The 12,407-nt window shown below is 45.0% G+C and overlaps 3 protein-coding genes across 3 annotated transcripts; all 3 read left to right on the forward strand.

Moving 5' to 3' along the window:
* Window positions 1-5,452: 5,452 nt before the first annotated feature.
* On the forward strand, window positions 5,453-7,256 carry LOC118476806 (uncharacterized; the record flags this gene model as incomplete). The annotated part of the gene is made up of 6 exons (XM_035966581.1): window positions 5,453-5,468; window positions 5,587-5,648; window positions 5,750-5,811; window positions 5,889-6,771; window positions 6,880-6,947; window positions 7,208-7,256. Coding segments are annotated over 6 exons (1,140 nt in total), but the record flags the coding sequence as incomplete, so codon positions are not given.
* Window positions 7,257-7,280: 24 nt separating this feature from the next.
* LOC103652228 (alpha-galactosidase 3) lies at window positions 7,281-9,009 on the forward strand. Its single transcript, XM_020550916.2, has 6 exons — window positions 7,281-7,348; window positions 7,452-7,534; window positions 7,763-7,853; window positions 8,061-8,119; window positions 8,559-8,699; window positions 8,790-9,009. The coding sequence occupies exons 1-6, from the start codon at window positions 7,285-7,287 to the stop codon at window positions 8,895-8,897; spliced, it is 546 nt and encodes a 181-aa protein (XP_020406505.2). The 5' UTR covers window positions 7,281-7,284; the 3' UTR covers window positions 8,898-9,009.
* A 490-nt stretch (window positions 9,010-9,499) lies between these two features.
* On the forward strand, window positions 9,500-10,220 carry LOC103650644 (15-cis-phytoene desaturase, chloroplastic/chromoplastic-like). The gene is made up of 3 exons (XM_008676207.4): window positions 9,500-9,678; window positions 9,788-9,950; window positions 10,073-10,220. Exons 1-3 carry the CDS (start codon window positions 9,515-9,517, stop codon window positions 10,139-10,141), a joined length of 396 nt encoding a protein of 131 aa, XP_008674429.2. The 5' UTR covers window positions 9,500-9,514; the 3' UTR covers window positions 10,142-10,220.
* Window positions 10,221-12,407: the final 2,187 nt, after the last annotated feature.

Below are 12,407 nucleotides of genomic sequence, written 5' to 3' on the forward strand. Positions count from 1 at the left end.
TTTCCTGTTTCAGTTGGTTACAACATTAGCCGGATCCATTGCAAAGGGACCACCATTTTGATGCATGGGTAAGAATCTGCATTTTCACCATGGTCTATCAGCTGAATCATGGTCAGCTAACTGCATGTTTACCCTTCTCCTCGCATCTTCACCCTTCTCCGATCCAACAGAGCCCGTGCGGCGATAGTTCAGTGACGAAGCAAATAACAGGTGACGCCCACGCATCGCGCTGCAATCTGGTGGTGGTGGTGTGGTGGTGGTGAGGTCCCAGGCAGCCAGCGATCTGCTCGCACTTTCGCACCAGTGGACGGTGCGTCACTGCTCCTTCTCTCCAGACTCCAGCCATACAGAACATGTATCGCCATGAAAATATATGAACAAGAAACTGAAATTGCCATGAAAATAATCCTCAGTTTCTTGTTCAGTGACAAAGTTGTCAGTTTCTTGTTCTGTCATTATGGAGCACAGATTACAGAATTTGTCGGTTTCTTGGTCATATTTTCATGCATGTTCAGGTGTTGTTAGTCTCAAACAGTGGCGATAATGTCTATGTTACATATTACAGACTGGAGCACACAGTTCTGGTTGATTTCCCCACTTAAGTTATCGTGTTATTATATGGTTCCGTCGCAACGCACGGGTACTCACCTAGTCTATTATTAAGTTGATTCGGTCCTCTTGTGGCTATAAACGTGATATAAGTGCCTTGTGCTTGAGCAGCAAAGTTTAGAGTTGAAATGCTGGTTATATATATATAAGTGTTTTAGGTAATTAAGTTGAGAAAACTAATTAAAATGCTTCTATCCTTATTCTAAATCTTAAATGTCCGATTCTAATAATAGGAGACGAGTTCTGGCACATGACGCGGGTTTTGCGCCTTGGCGTTAACGACAAGTTTGTACCACTGCTTTTCTTTTTTCTTAGACCATGTCATTTCCTCATGAGACTGTAATTAGCTCTTGTATCAATTGGTGCACTGTTTGCTATTGAGTTCAAGTGTGGTTCTCTAAGCTTTAGACTTTGTTATGCACTCGATTCTTTGTATACAGTTGGTCGTGGAAGTACATGGCTTGCAAATTAGTTGTTGTCCCTGCTTAAGCAGGTAGCCTTGGTAGATTATGTGGTGTGCTCCAACAAGTTTGATATGTGAAGCTTATTACTTTTAAGTTTTAACTTGTAAGGCATTTTCAACATCCACGGAATGAGTTAATGACCATCCAACAAATACTTTAACTGCTAAGGTCATGGATATTAGATAAACATAATGATACATTTCGTAGGAGACCTTACTGTTCATATAGATAAAACTGTTCTTGTGGTCTTGGTGAGATGCCATTTTTGACCTGCGTTTTATGTTCCTGGAGCTTATCAGTTACATCATGAAATTTCTCTCACCAACTTGCTTTCATAGGGTTGAACTATTCAATGGGGCAGGCGGTTTAGCTGAAGGATTCATACATAAAGTTGACAAAGGTGGCTCAGATGTTGAGTTATTAGAGGATGTTAGGATCATAGCTCCTCAAGGCATCCAATGGCATGTCTTTGCTGCGTTTGGTAAGTCTTGTGAAACTAATGTACTATGTAAACCAGGAGAATTTTTTTTTCCATCCTGTAATAACTTTATTATTTCTAATCCTCACGGACAATGAAAGGCGGATGTGCGGATTGGCTTATAGAGAAATGTACTGTATGTTACACACATTTTGGGTCTTCTTATTCATTGTCTACTTCTAAGTCTGTTTTGTTTTCCTATTTAGGAACTTGGAGCTTCTAGTGTTACCCCTCTCCTGACAGAACGACGTCACACAATAGCGGAAAATCGGGTGGACAGGCTGCAATGCCTTGTGCTGGCTGCAATTAAACAATGTATGGAGTTTGGGTATCACCTCCGTTCATGGCATGTTAAACAATGTATGGAGTTTGGGAGCCTTAAAACAAGAGGATACAAGTGGCGACATCACAACCCCTACAAGCTTGTGCCTTAAAACAAGAGGATACAAGAAGTTGGAGTGCTTTTGTGAAGGCTTTTGTGAATCACTTGAAGCGTTAGTACTTTTGTGAATGATTTTGTAAAGTGTTTGCAAATATGTGTAAAACATAATAACATGTGTAGGTTTTGTGAATGATTTTGTTGTGGTGCTTGTTGATGGTTTATGTGATGTGGATCTATCATTGTGCAATACTAATTAAATTTGTATATCTATGTGATTATGTGTATAAAAATTGGTGATTTGTGATGCTTTTGTATATATAACAGTTGTTGAATGCTAATTAATGGTATATTATTATTATTAACGACTATAACTAGGGGCAACTTTCTGTTGGTTGCTAAATGTATAGTATAACGACTCACGATTGGTTGCTAAATCTATAGTACAACAACCCACGGTTGGTCGCTAAATATACAATATTAGCAACGGACGGTCGGTCGCTAAAAAGATGTCGGTCGCTAAAGCCTTTAGCGACGGCACTTACAGCGACCATCCTTATGGGTCGCTAAAAGTTTTTAGCGACCAACCGTAGGTCGCTGAAGGCCGTTTTAGCAACCAACCGTAGGTCGCTGTAAGTGAACTGTCGTGTAGTGTCATATTATTTCTTATGAGGTAGTCCTATACACATCATATGCAGAAGGTGATGATTTTGTTTTTGCAGTCATTTAATTTATATCGACCTTTTTCCATTCTAATTTAGGGTGAAATGATTTTTTTGGATCGGTATTGCTATATTGAGCAAGCTATGTATGCTTATGCTATTCAAATTTGCTCATTTAGATGGAGTAGAGAAATCTGGAGGGGGCTCATGGAGATCCTGGGCCATTATTTGCAGACCATAGTGACAGCTTGTTGGACCACTTGGGCACTTGGGTATTAAGTGATTTAAGATTCAGGCATTTTACTTTTAGCTACCAGGAAGCTGGTATGATATAATTGTTGCTTGTTTGTTGGTCTATATGAATGAATGGTTTATACCTCAAGTATTTTCTTGAGAATAATGGGTTGCATTTGGTCTGTGATAACAGAGAAGGAATGATTTCATCCATGGGATGAGAAGAATGATGGGTGCCTAGCCTCATCGAGCTCTTTCACGAACAGTCCATGTCATCAACGTTGGTCAACTTGTAAATTCTTGAGGTCTTTCGTGTTTGGATATTTTAGTTTTATATTTTTTTCTTGATATGTTAATCCCTTTAATTTGCATGTAACTGAATATAAGCTTGTTGATGTTTTTTCAACCTACGGACAGGTGTGTACTTCATTTTCACTGGCATACTTTTTTAATAAACTTCCATTATGTTATTTTTCCTTATCTAGATGAACTGATGTTCAGTTTGATCCTTTTTGTTTCTTTGCAACACCATACCTATGTTTGCAAGTATTTTTTGGTTATCATAAATGCAAGTTCTTACCAATGAAACAAGTATTGGCACAGTTTGCCAAATCTCAATAGGTTATCCTCTTTGTTCTGTGGATCTGTCCCTAATAACTCCCAAATTATACTGCTATAAACTATTTACAATCCATACCTTAGTGACTACATCATTTACATAGATATGTTTGGAAATGTCTTTGAGGGCACTGCTACTTTACACCATTTTATGAAATGTAAGATTATGCTCCACTATGTCTATCGTTGTGCGGTTGGAGTTTCTAGATGTTGAGGTGTGGCGTGTGTGAATGTTTCATGTTTTCCCTCTAGAGTGCATGGCTTATTTTCCCTTGGTACCCTTAACTAAGAACTTGTTTACTTCTCAAGATGATTTTTAGTGTATTTATTAGTGCAAACTGCAAACTGTTGATGTCTCTATTTAGGATTTTATTTGATGTGGTAGGTTACGTGGACAATTGTTTTCAGAAAGTTGTATAGTTAAATGCCTCATGTGCTATTAGTAGCTGGAGTTGGAAGGCATCGAGAGAATCAAGGAACATGAGCAGGTTTCGTGAGGTGATAGAGGGGCTGGCCAAGGATCTGTCAGAAGGACTAACTGGATTCTTCTAGGTAAGCATGTTCATGTCTCACAATGATTCCTTTGTATATGATGAGTTCTGTTTTTTAGTATTGCTGTTTTCAACTTCTGAAATGCTCTTATTATTAATGTCTACCATAATTGCTTATTTCCATTAGCTAAGAACGAAAAAATCAATTTGTAAAAACAACAGTTGCAAAAGTGTATTAGCAGAAATACATAATCTCTACTACTACTTATGTTTCTAATGTAGGCGTCCACACAAGGGAAATGGTGCACGGTTCTGCCGATCTCCCACGCACGCGCATGGAAGCAGGCAGTCCTTCCCCGCCGCCCCCGATCTCGCCCCTCGCGGATCTCGCGCCAGCCCCCGCCCTACCCCCGCCTGCCCTTCCATTCTTCCCCCGTCGCCCCGCCACGGATCTTGCCCCCGCGGATCTCGCGCTAGCCACAACCGTGCACCCTCCCACGCGTGATGGAAGCAGCCCGCCATGCCCCTCCCACCACAACCGCGCAGCACCGTCCCCCGCGCCATCCTGGGCACGGCGCCCCGCGTGGGGCCTCGACGAAGATGGGCTCGACGGAGGTCGCGGAGGGGAGCGGCGAGAAGGAGATGAGCAGCGCGCGGGAGGAGGAGAAGGAGAGCGGCGCGGAGATGAGGAGCGACGAGAGCGTCCCTTCCCCACCGCCCCTCGTCCGCGTCGGCCGCCACCGAGCCCATTTCAAACCCGGAGCCGACGAAGCGTCCGTTCCCGTGGCCGCTAGGCTCGGTGGCTTCGAGAATCCTCGAATAGTCGAGGTAATCGGCCATGTCGTCGCTGACGACCTGCGAGTCGAGCAGCGCGGCGGGAGGCCCCACCCTGGCCGCGGCGGAGGCCGCCTCGGCGTCCCTGGCGTGGCGCGCGGCGGTGTCCTCGGGGAAGTTGAGCTTGGCGCAGCCGTCGCAGAAGCGGAGCGCGGCGGCGTTGTAGGCGAGCGTGGCGTCCTCGGCTCGGGTTCTGCCTCTCCCTCTCACTCCGCCGCCTGCCCTCGCCGCACCCCTCCACCGCGCCCCTTCCCCCGTCGTGAATCTCGCCCGAAGGCGCTGCGGATCCACCGTACTCCCGCCCTGGCACCTCGGTTCCCCGCCATGGACGCCCTGGATCCACCTCCTCCTCCTCCTCTCCCCATCACTGCGCCGCCTGCCCCCGCCGCACACCTCCACCGCGCCCCTTCCCCCGTCGTGGATCTCGCCCATACGCCAGCGGATCTCGAACTCCTTCCTAGGGCGGCAGTTACCCGAGGCTGAGCTCGTGCGCGCGCGTGGGGACCCCATGCTCAGCTCGCGAAACCCTAGGAGAAGCAGGAGGCGAGGCTTGGCTGGCGGCGATGGACGTGGACTCATGCATGGTGACGGAGTCCGACTCTGACGCGTGCGACGGCAGCGGGTTCGGGAGCGAGACCCCCACGGCGTCCCCGTCCCCGTCTGCTTCTCGGTCCTCGTCCTGATTCTGCCTACGAGTCGGTAAGTGGTCAATAAACTCCCTCGCGAGTCGAACCCCCTTCATAGTTGATAGTTCTTCCCCGTGTCGCGTGTTCTGCGCTGGCTAGCGAAGGGTCATGATCCGTGTCGTGGTATGCAGGTTGCGACCAGAGCCATGAGCAGGTCGACCCTGAGGCCCTGGACAGGAGCTTCTTTATGCGGGTTTGTCCCCTTCTCTCGCATGTGTTCATTAGTATCATCAGCCTGTGATGCAATACAACGCAATGTCGTCGATTGATGAATGGTGTGATGCTAATTGGCAGGTCATGGCGGCGAGAAGCCCCAACGTGAGGCTACAGAAGGCTATCGACAGGAAGAACCAGAGGTACCGACAGCTTCCACTAGAGCTGGATGTTTCATCTTCGGTTCAGATTTATAGTCCAGATTCTGATTTTGACGTAGCTCGATGCTGAAATGCCCGCACTCTGCGCCACCGAAGCGTCCGAGAGCTCGGTTCGCGAGGCTGAGCGCAGAGACTGAGGCCGCGGAGAAGGCACCGGTGGAGCCCAAGCCAAGGGTCGAGCGGATCTGCGCCATGCGAGCATCCCCAATTCGCACCAAGACAGCGAGGGTCGAATGTCCCAGCGAGAGGAAGAAGGCACTGACCACGCCGCGGAGCAAGGCCGTTCGGTCGAGGCAGGAGCTGTTCCACAACGTGAAGCACCAGAAGGAGTCGTTGGCCGCTGCAGCCAGGAAAGGGACAGTTGTCAAGTCTCTGTTCATGAGCACGACGCGAAAAAAGGAACCGGTCCAGACGCTAGCGGCAGATAAGAGCAAGGGGGCGGTGTCCGAGGTCTGTTCGAAGCTGAGGAAGCTGAACTTGGCGTGTCGGGAGGTGCCGAGCAGGTACATATCTCAGCCTCAACCGAAGAATACGAAGACTGCCAAGAAGAGTGAAGAGACCACGGTGGCCAAGAGCGAGAAGCGGGGGCTAGAATCCAAAACCAATGCCAAGAAGAAAATTTTAGGACGCTCAGTGAAGCGTGCTAATGCCGGACCTAACGGAGAGAACCGAAATGGTTGCAGCACTGCTGCAGACGAGAGCTCGCTTGCAGAAACTGCTGGCTCCCATCAGGAAAGGAAGGTTGTGCTGCGGGAATTGAGAATCGAGGTGGATGCATCGCGACGTGGCAATTCAGATGACAACAAGGAGAATGTGTCCAGTGCTCTGAGTGAAGAAGCATTGGACAATTCATCACATTATGGAAGTGAAAACAGACTGTTGGAGAACAATGAGAATGTTCCTCTGAAGGAGAATGTTGCTCTGAAGGTAACTGATGTTTCCGTGAAGTGTGAACTGATGGTACTGAAAAAATGCAGCTTTTTACCTGTAGTTAGAATGTGAAGAACCTGACATGCTGTTGTGTACCAAATGCGGGTGGCCAAATTGCAGAAGAAAGTGCATCAAGAGCAGGCAGGAAAGCTCAAGAAAACCACCAATCCTAGGGTCTTATGGGATGGGTATTTACTATTTCTAGGGTCTCAGCGACCTGAATTTTACTTTATTAGCATACAATATGTACCTGAATTTTACTTACAATACAATATGTCTTGCTTACCTTCAATGCTTGCTGAATCAAGATCTCTGTAATGTGCTACCATGCTATTTTAACTTAGGGGCCAGTATGATCCAGCCTTATGGGCTGGCAAAGTGGGCAATAGTTGGCATACAACTGACGACATAACGGTTACATGGAAAAGGTAACCCATGTTCTTTTCAGAGGAAAGAAGAGAGAGAACATTAGCTCTGTCGATGTGCTCTCAAACTGACTTATTTATGTATCTGGTGAAAACAAGCATGACATACATTGCTGATAAGAACAACAAGTGGGCATCATATGCTGGACCTGGTGGTTGGGATGGTAATTATGTTAGTGATGAGTTCAAGCTGTCTGCAATTTGCAGTGCTTTGTGGAGCTGTTCAGTATACTGTTACTCTGTTATTGAACCTCTGCTTTTCTGCAGACCCAGATATGCTGGAAGTAGGCAATGGTGGCATGACCTTAGCAGAGTATCTCTCACATTTTAGCATATGGGCTCTCATGAAGGTAAGTTTTCACTGAGATTGGACCGATGTTGTATGATCATATTTTGAGTAAAGAGGGTCGACCAAAGAGTTTTGAAAAATAAAAACTGTAGTTCATTGAAGATGATGATTGGTATGTAAGTATTACAATTATTGATTCTCCACTTACTGATGTTACATTTGGATGGGAGAAAGGATATGTCCTACTCCTAATGGGTTAACCGCTACCTTATATACTGTTATGCTTCAGGCCCCTCTATTAATTGGTTGTGATGTCAGAAACATGACTTCTGAAACAATGGAAATACTGAGCAACAAAGAAGTAATTCAAGTAAACCAAGGTATTATTTTGATTCTTCTTTCAGAGAGAACATGTTATCCTGGTTTAGCATCACAGGCTACAAAAATATGTTTTTACATAGCAACTGACAACCTTCTTCTTTTTGTATATAATTTCCCAACATATCTTATATGGCAGAACAATTTAAATTCGTCATGTTCATATAATCACATAAACTGTTGAGTTGCATGTGTTTTATTTTCTGCAGATCCTCTTGGAGTTCAAGGAAGAAAAATTTTAGGACAAGGAAAATATGGATGTCGTGAGGTGATTTTTACTGTCCGTTTTCCCACTTGTTGTAGACAATGTTGTAGCCATAGGGTTGTCCTATTGTAAAATATAATTAAGACCACAACGCGTGAGAAAAATTCAGTATTGTAGCCTATGCATGATCAACTTAGATTTAGTAATTCTTTTTATTTGGTAAATGTATAGCCTTTACCCAACCAACAACAGCCTAGCAATGTGCATGCCTGTAGGTTGTCTGTTTGATGTATTAGGCAAAAGCTTCATGTCGTATTCAATGGGATCCAAATCTGCAGGCAATATTTGATTAAATTTTGCATTCGTGATCAAGTGAAGCACAAGCATTTTTTTAGCAGAGTAGTTGGTTCATGCCTATATGGAGAGGCCATCAGAAATGGAACTTTTTTGCCCAGTCTGAACTTTCAGTGCATCAAACTCACAATGTAACTCGTGGTTGCAGGTGTGGGCTGGTCCCCTTTCTGGGAATCGGCTTGTTGTTGCTCTGTGGAACCGTTGTTCAGATACTGCTAACGTTACAATGAAACTGCCAGCAGTAGGCCTTGATGGGTATGCTGCCTATTCTGTTAGGGATCTGTGGAAGGTAAGCCAAAAGGTTTCAATTGCTGCTAATTTGAAGCACTGGGTCAACAAAAAAAACACTTCTAATGGAATCTGCACTGTTTCTTTTCAGCATGAAACTCTATCGGAAAATGTCGTAGGAACTTTTGGCGCTCAAGTTGACGTGCATGACACCAAGATGTACATCTTTTCTCCTGCAACCATTGTCGCTTCGGTTTGATCAGGACCGGTGGATCCAAGATGACAACACCGCTATTATTCAAGGATATGTCACGACAACAAGCGCCTTCGTTTTTCCTGCTGCATTCTGTTCCACCCGAGTGCAGAAGTTCTCAGCATACAATATATACCTGAAGTTTACTTTATTAACTACAATAAAAGACATACAATATCCACCTTAATTTTACTTTATTAACTACATTAAAAAGGTATGGTGCAGTGGTGAGAGTTATCTCGTCATGGGTTCGAACCCATGAAGCAGCCTCTCCGCATTTACGGAAGAAGGCTTGACTGGGTTTATCCCTTCCACAGACCCCACTTACGCGAGAGTCTCTAGCACTAGGTCTACTCTAACTACATTTAAAAGGTCTTATGGCTTATGAGATTTAGAAGGAATTCATTATTAAGTGTAAATATAAATGTCTTGCACATTATGAATTTTAGCCGTGTGTGCACATAGATTATTAAAATGTAGTACTTCAATCATTGGTGAACGTGTCACTGGACACTGAATCATGCTATGTTTGGTAGCAAATGACACAGATGCACACTCACCTGTTTCTTTCCTTCTGTTTTTTTTCTAATTCTTTGTAGGAATACTATGACCCAAACCGTTCAATGTTGGAGTTGGTCTTTGCTCCTGTAGACGAATGGATTGGTCGAAGTGACACTGAAATCATCGATGCAACTATTGAAGAGCTAGCCAAGTTATTTCCTAATGAAATTGCTGCTGATCAGAGTAAAGCAAAGATTCTTAAGTATCATATTGTGAAGACACCGAGGTGAGGATATTTGCTGAAGACACTTCCTGACAGATAACCATAAGTAGCTCTAGCTCTGATAATTTTATGTGTTGTTTTCTAATGTTCGTATTCTGGCTTGCTTTGACAGATCGGTTTACAAAACTGTCCCAAACTGTGAGCCTTGCCGGCCTCTCCAAAGGTCACCTATCGAAGGTTTCTATCTAGCTGGTGATTACACAAAGCAGAAATACCTGGCTTCTATGGAAGGTGCAGTCCTATCCGGGAAGCTTTGCGCCCAGTCCATAGTGCAGGTAAATAAATATACTAACCATGGTCCTGGTTGTGCATAAAAGCATCATATTGCTGTGTTGTTGGATTCATTTCGGTATGATACATGTTTTGCAACTAATGAATTAATATTTACTGCTTCTAGGATTATAGCAGGCTCGCACTCAGGAGCCAGAAAAGCCTACAATCAGGAGAAGTTCCTGTCCCATCTTAGTTGTACTTGGCTTTAGCTATCGTCATCCCCACTGGGTGCTATCTTATCTCCTATTTCAATGGGAACCCACCCAATGGTTTTGTTATCTGGAAATCTGGACTAATATATTTATCCCATCTTTAAAAGTGGTATTTTGAATTAATAGATCGACATGTTAACAACCTGGGTGGGGGTATTTTATCTACTATCTTTACTACTATAATGCACTACTTTTAATAGTTCCAGTCGTGGTTTTTGTGCGTCGCGCCCCCACCTGCTCGCTCGTTCTCCACGCTTCGCTATCCAGGATCGTCCGCTCGCTCTCTAACATCCACAAACGCTATCCTTTGAGCATTACATATCTTTTTGAACTGATTTAGTTGTGCATTACCATTTTATTTAATATTTTGTATGCCGTCGCAACGCACGGGCACCTACCTAGTACCCTTGATGCTTAATTGATTACTAGGTGGGTGTCCGTGCATTGTAACGGGAACATATAATATTGTGATAACTTATGTATAAATGTGTGTTATACTATTATAAAATGGATGACCATGTCCACAGTCGTCCGGGGTGGCGTCGAAGTGAAACTTGGGCCACGGTCGAGCGTGTCGGGCCTGAGGCGCGAGGCCGCCCATCTGCGAGGCACGCGAGGTGGAGTGCGGGGGGCAATCTCGGGGAGGGAGGAATCTCTGAGGGACGACAGTGGAGTGGCAGCACAGATTCATGGGGTCGTGGTGGTGGAGTGGAGGCGCATGATCACGGGAGGGGTAGCGGTGGGAGGAGGGAGGGAGAGGCACGGGCGCCGAGGATGGCCTCGCTTGTGGATTCACATGAGCAGGGCGAGGGAGGAAGAGGCTATCTCGGCCGAGGCATGCCTTGATAGTGGCAGCATAGTTGGCCGGGGGGAGGGGGGCGGGAGGCGCCTAGAGCCAATGTGGCCGCACGCTGGTGAGGCGGCGCAACCGCTTGGCACACTCGTCAGTCAGGGAGACACGGAGGCAGGAAGCGCCTAGAGCCACCATGACTGCACAGTGGGAGGCACGGTCGTGTGCTTGCCGGCCGAAGAAGCGCGGAGGCGGGAGGTGCCTGGAGCCATGGGTAGAGATGGCAATGGGTACTCGAAACCGAATACCCGACGGGTTTTACCCGATATAAAGGCGGGTTCGAGATGATTTCTCTACCCGCGGGTATGTTAATGGGTAAAAACCTCTACCCGTCTACCCAACGGGTACGGGTTGGAACTACCCATACCCGTCTATCCTTGGGTAAAATATACCCGCATCAATACAACTATAACCATCTAATAGAGCACATCTTAGCTAAAATAAAACCCTTCTCTAGCTATCATTTGTCTAGATACCAAGTTATGTAATCATATGATTTGTTATATGTGAAGTTGAAGTTGTTTTTATATGTTTATTTAATATTTTGAATGATTGGTATATTGGAATTTAAGACTTTTCTAGCGGGTGCGGGTTACCCGACGGATAAAAATACCCGCGCGGGTACGGGTATGGGTAAGATTTTATACCCGCGAGTATATATGGGTAACCCGACGGGTAGAATTTTTTTTGATGGGTACGGGTATGGAATGGTACTACCCGACGGGTATGCACCTGTTGCCATCCCTAGCCATGGGTGAATCCATTAATTCTTCTTTTTATTAAAAAAATTTTCTTACCGCTTTTATTTAGATATGGAGTTGAGGGGAGGGGATTTAGCCTTTATTTCACAAATGGATATAGCGGATTCTGTATCCGTATATACAGTATACAGAGATATATTGAAAGTGGACTTGCATCTTAGATGAGTTAGTAGATCATTTCATATAGCTATGTTCTATTTGTAGGAATAAAATAGGGATTGGGTTGTGGAGAGATGGCTAAGTGGTTGATTCTATATTCTTCCCATGGAGATATTCCATTCCAAACGCAACATCCATTGCAATTAATAGACGCCTATGCCGATCAAAGATCTTGCTTACAAAATAAGATGAACTAAGAGTTGCCATCATGTGCAAAGCATTATATTTAGCATTGAAAAAGAGTAGCATACTTTTCATGTCTTTGCAATGCTTGTCGGAGTGAGCCATTGTCCATGTACTCTGTTACCGTTGCAGCAAATCCACCGGGTCCATCTAGAACAACACCATAGAATGCTACTACGTTTGGATAGTGCAAAGATGCAAGCTTGTCTGCCTCATTCTAGGTCCTCTACAGACAAAAGGAAAGTTAGAACATTATAGATTCCATTTAAAACAAAACATTTTATACCATACCCT

This window comes from Zea mays, chromosome 3, assembly GCF_902167145.1.
Source record: "Zea mays cultivar B73 chromosome 3, Zm-B73-REFERENCE-NAM-5.0, whole genome shotgun sequence".
NCBI classification, from domain to species: Eukaryota; Viridiplantae; Streptophyta; class Magnoliopsida; order Poales; family Poaceae; genus Zea; species Zea mays.

Bases quoted from the DNA above. Each gene is read 5' to 3' on its own strand.
- LOC103650644 (XM_008676207.4), top strand. From the start codon at position 9,515: ATGTTGGAGTTGGTCTTTGCTCCTGTAGACGAATGGATTGGTCGAAGT. The intron at 9,679-9,787 runs GTGAGGATATTT...TTGCTTTGACAG, and splicing joins CATATTGTGAAGACACCGAG to ATCGGTTTACAAAACTGTCC. The intron at 9,951-10,072 runs GTAAATAAATAT...TACTGCTTCTAG, and splicing joins GCGCCCAGTCCATAGTGCAG to GATTATAGCAGGCTCGCACT.
- LOC103652228 (XM_020550916.2), top strand. From the start codon at position 7,285: ATGACATACATTGCTGATAAGAACAACAAGTGGGCATCATATGCTGGA. The intron at 7,349-7,451 runs GTAATTATGTTA...GCTTTTCTGCAG, and splicing joins TGGACCTGGTGGTTGGGATG to ACCCAGATATGCTGGAAGTA. The intron at 8,120-8,558 runs GTGATTTTTACT...TCGTGGTTGCAG, and splicing joins GAAAATATGGATGTCGTGAG to GTGTGGGCTGGTCCCCTTTC.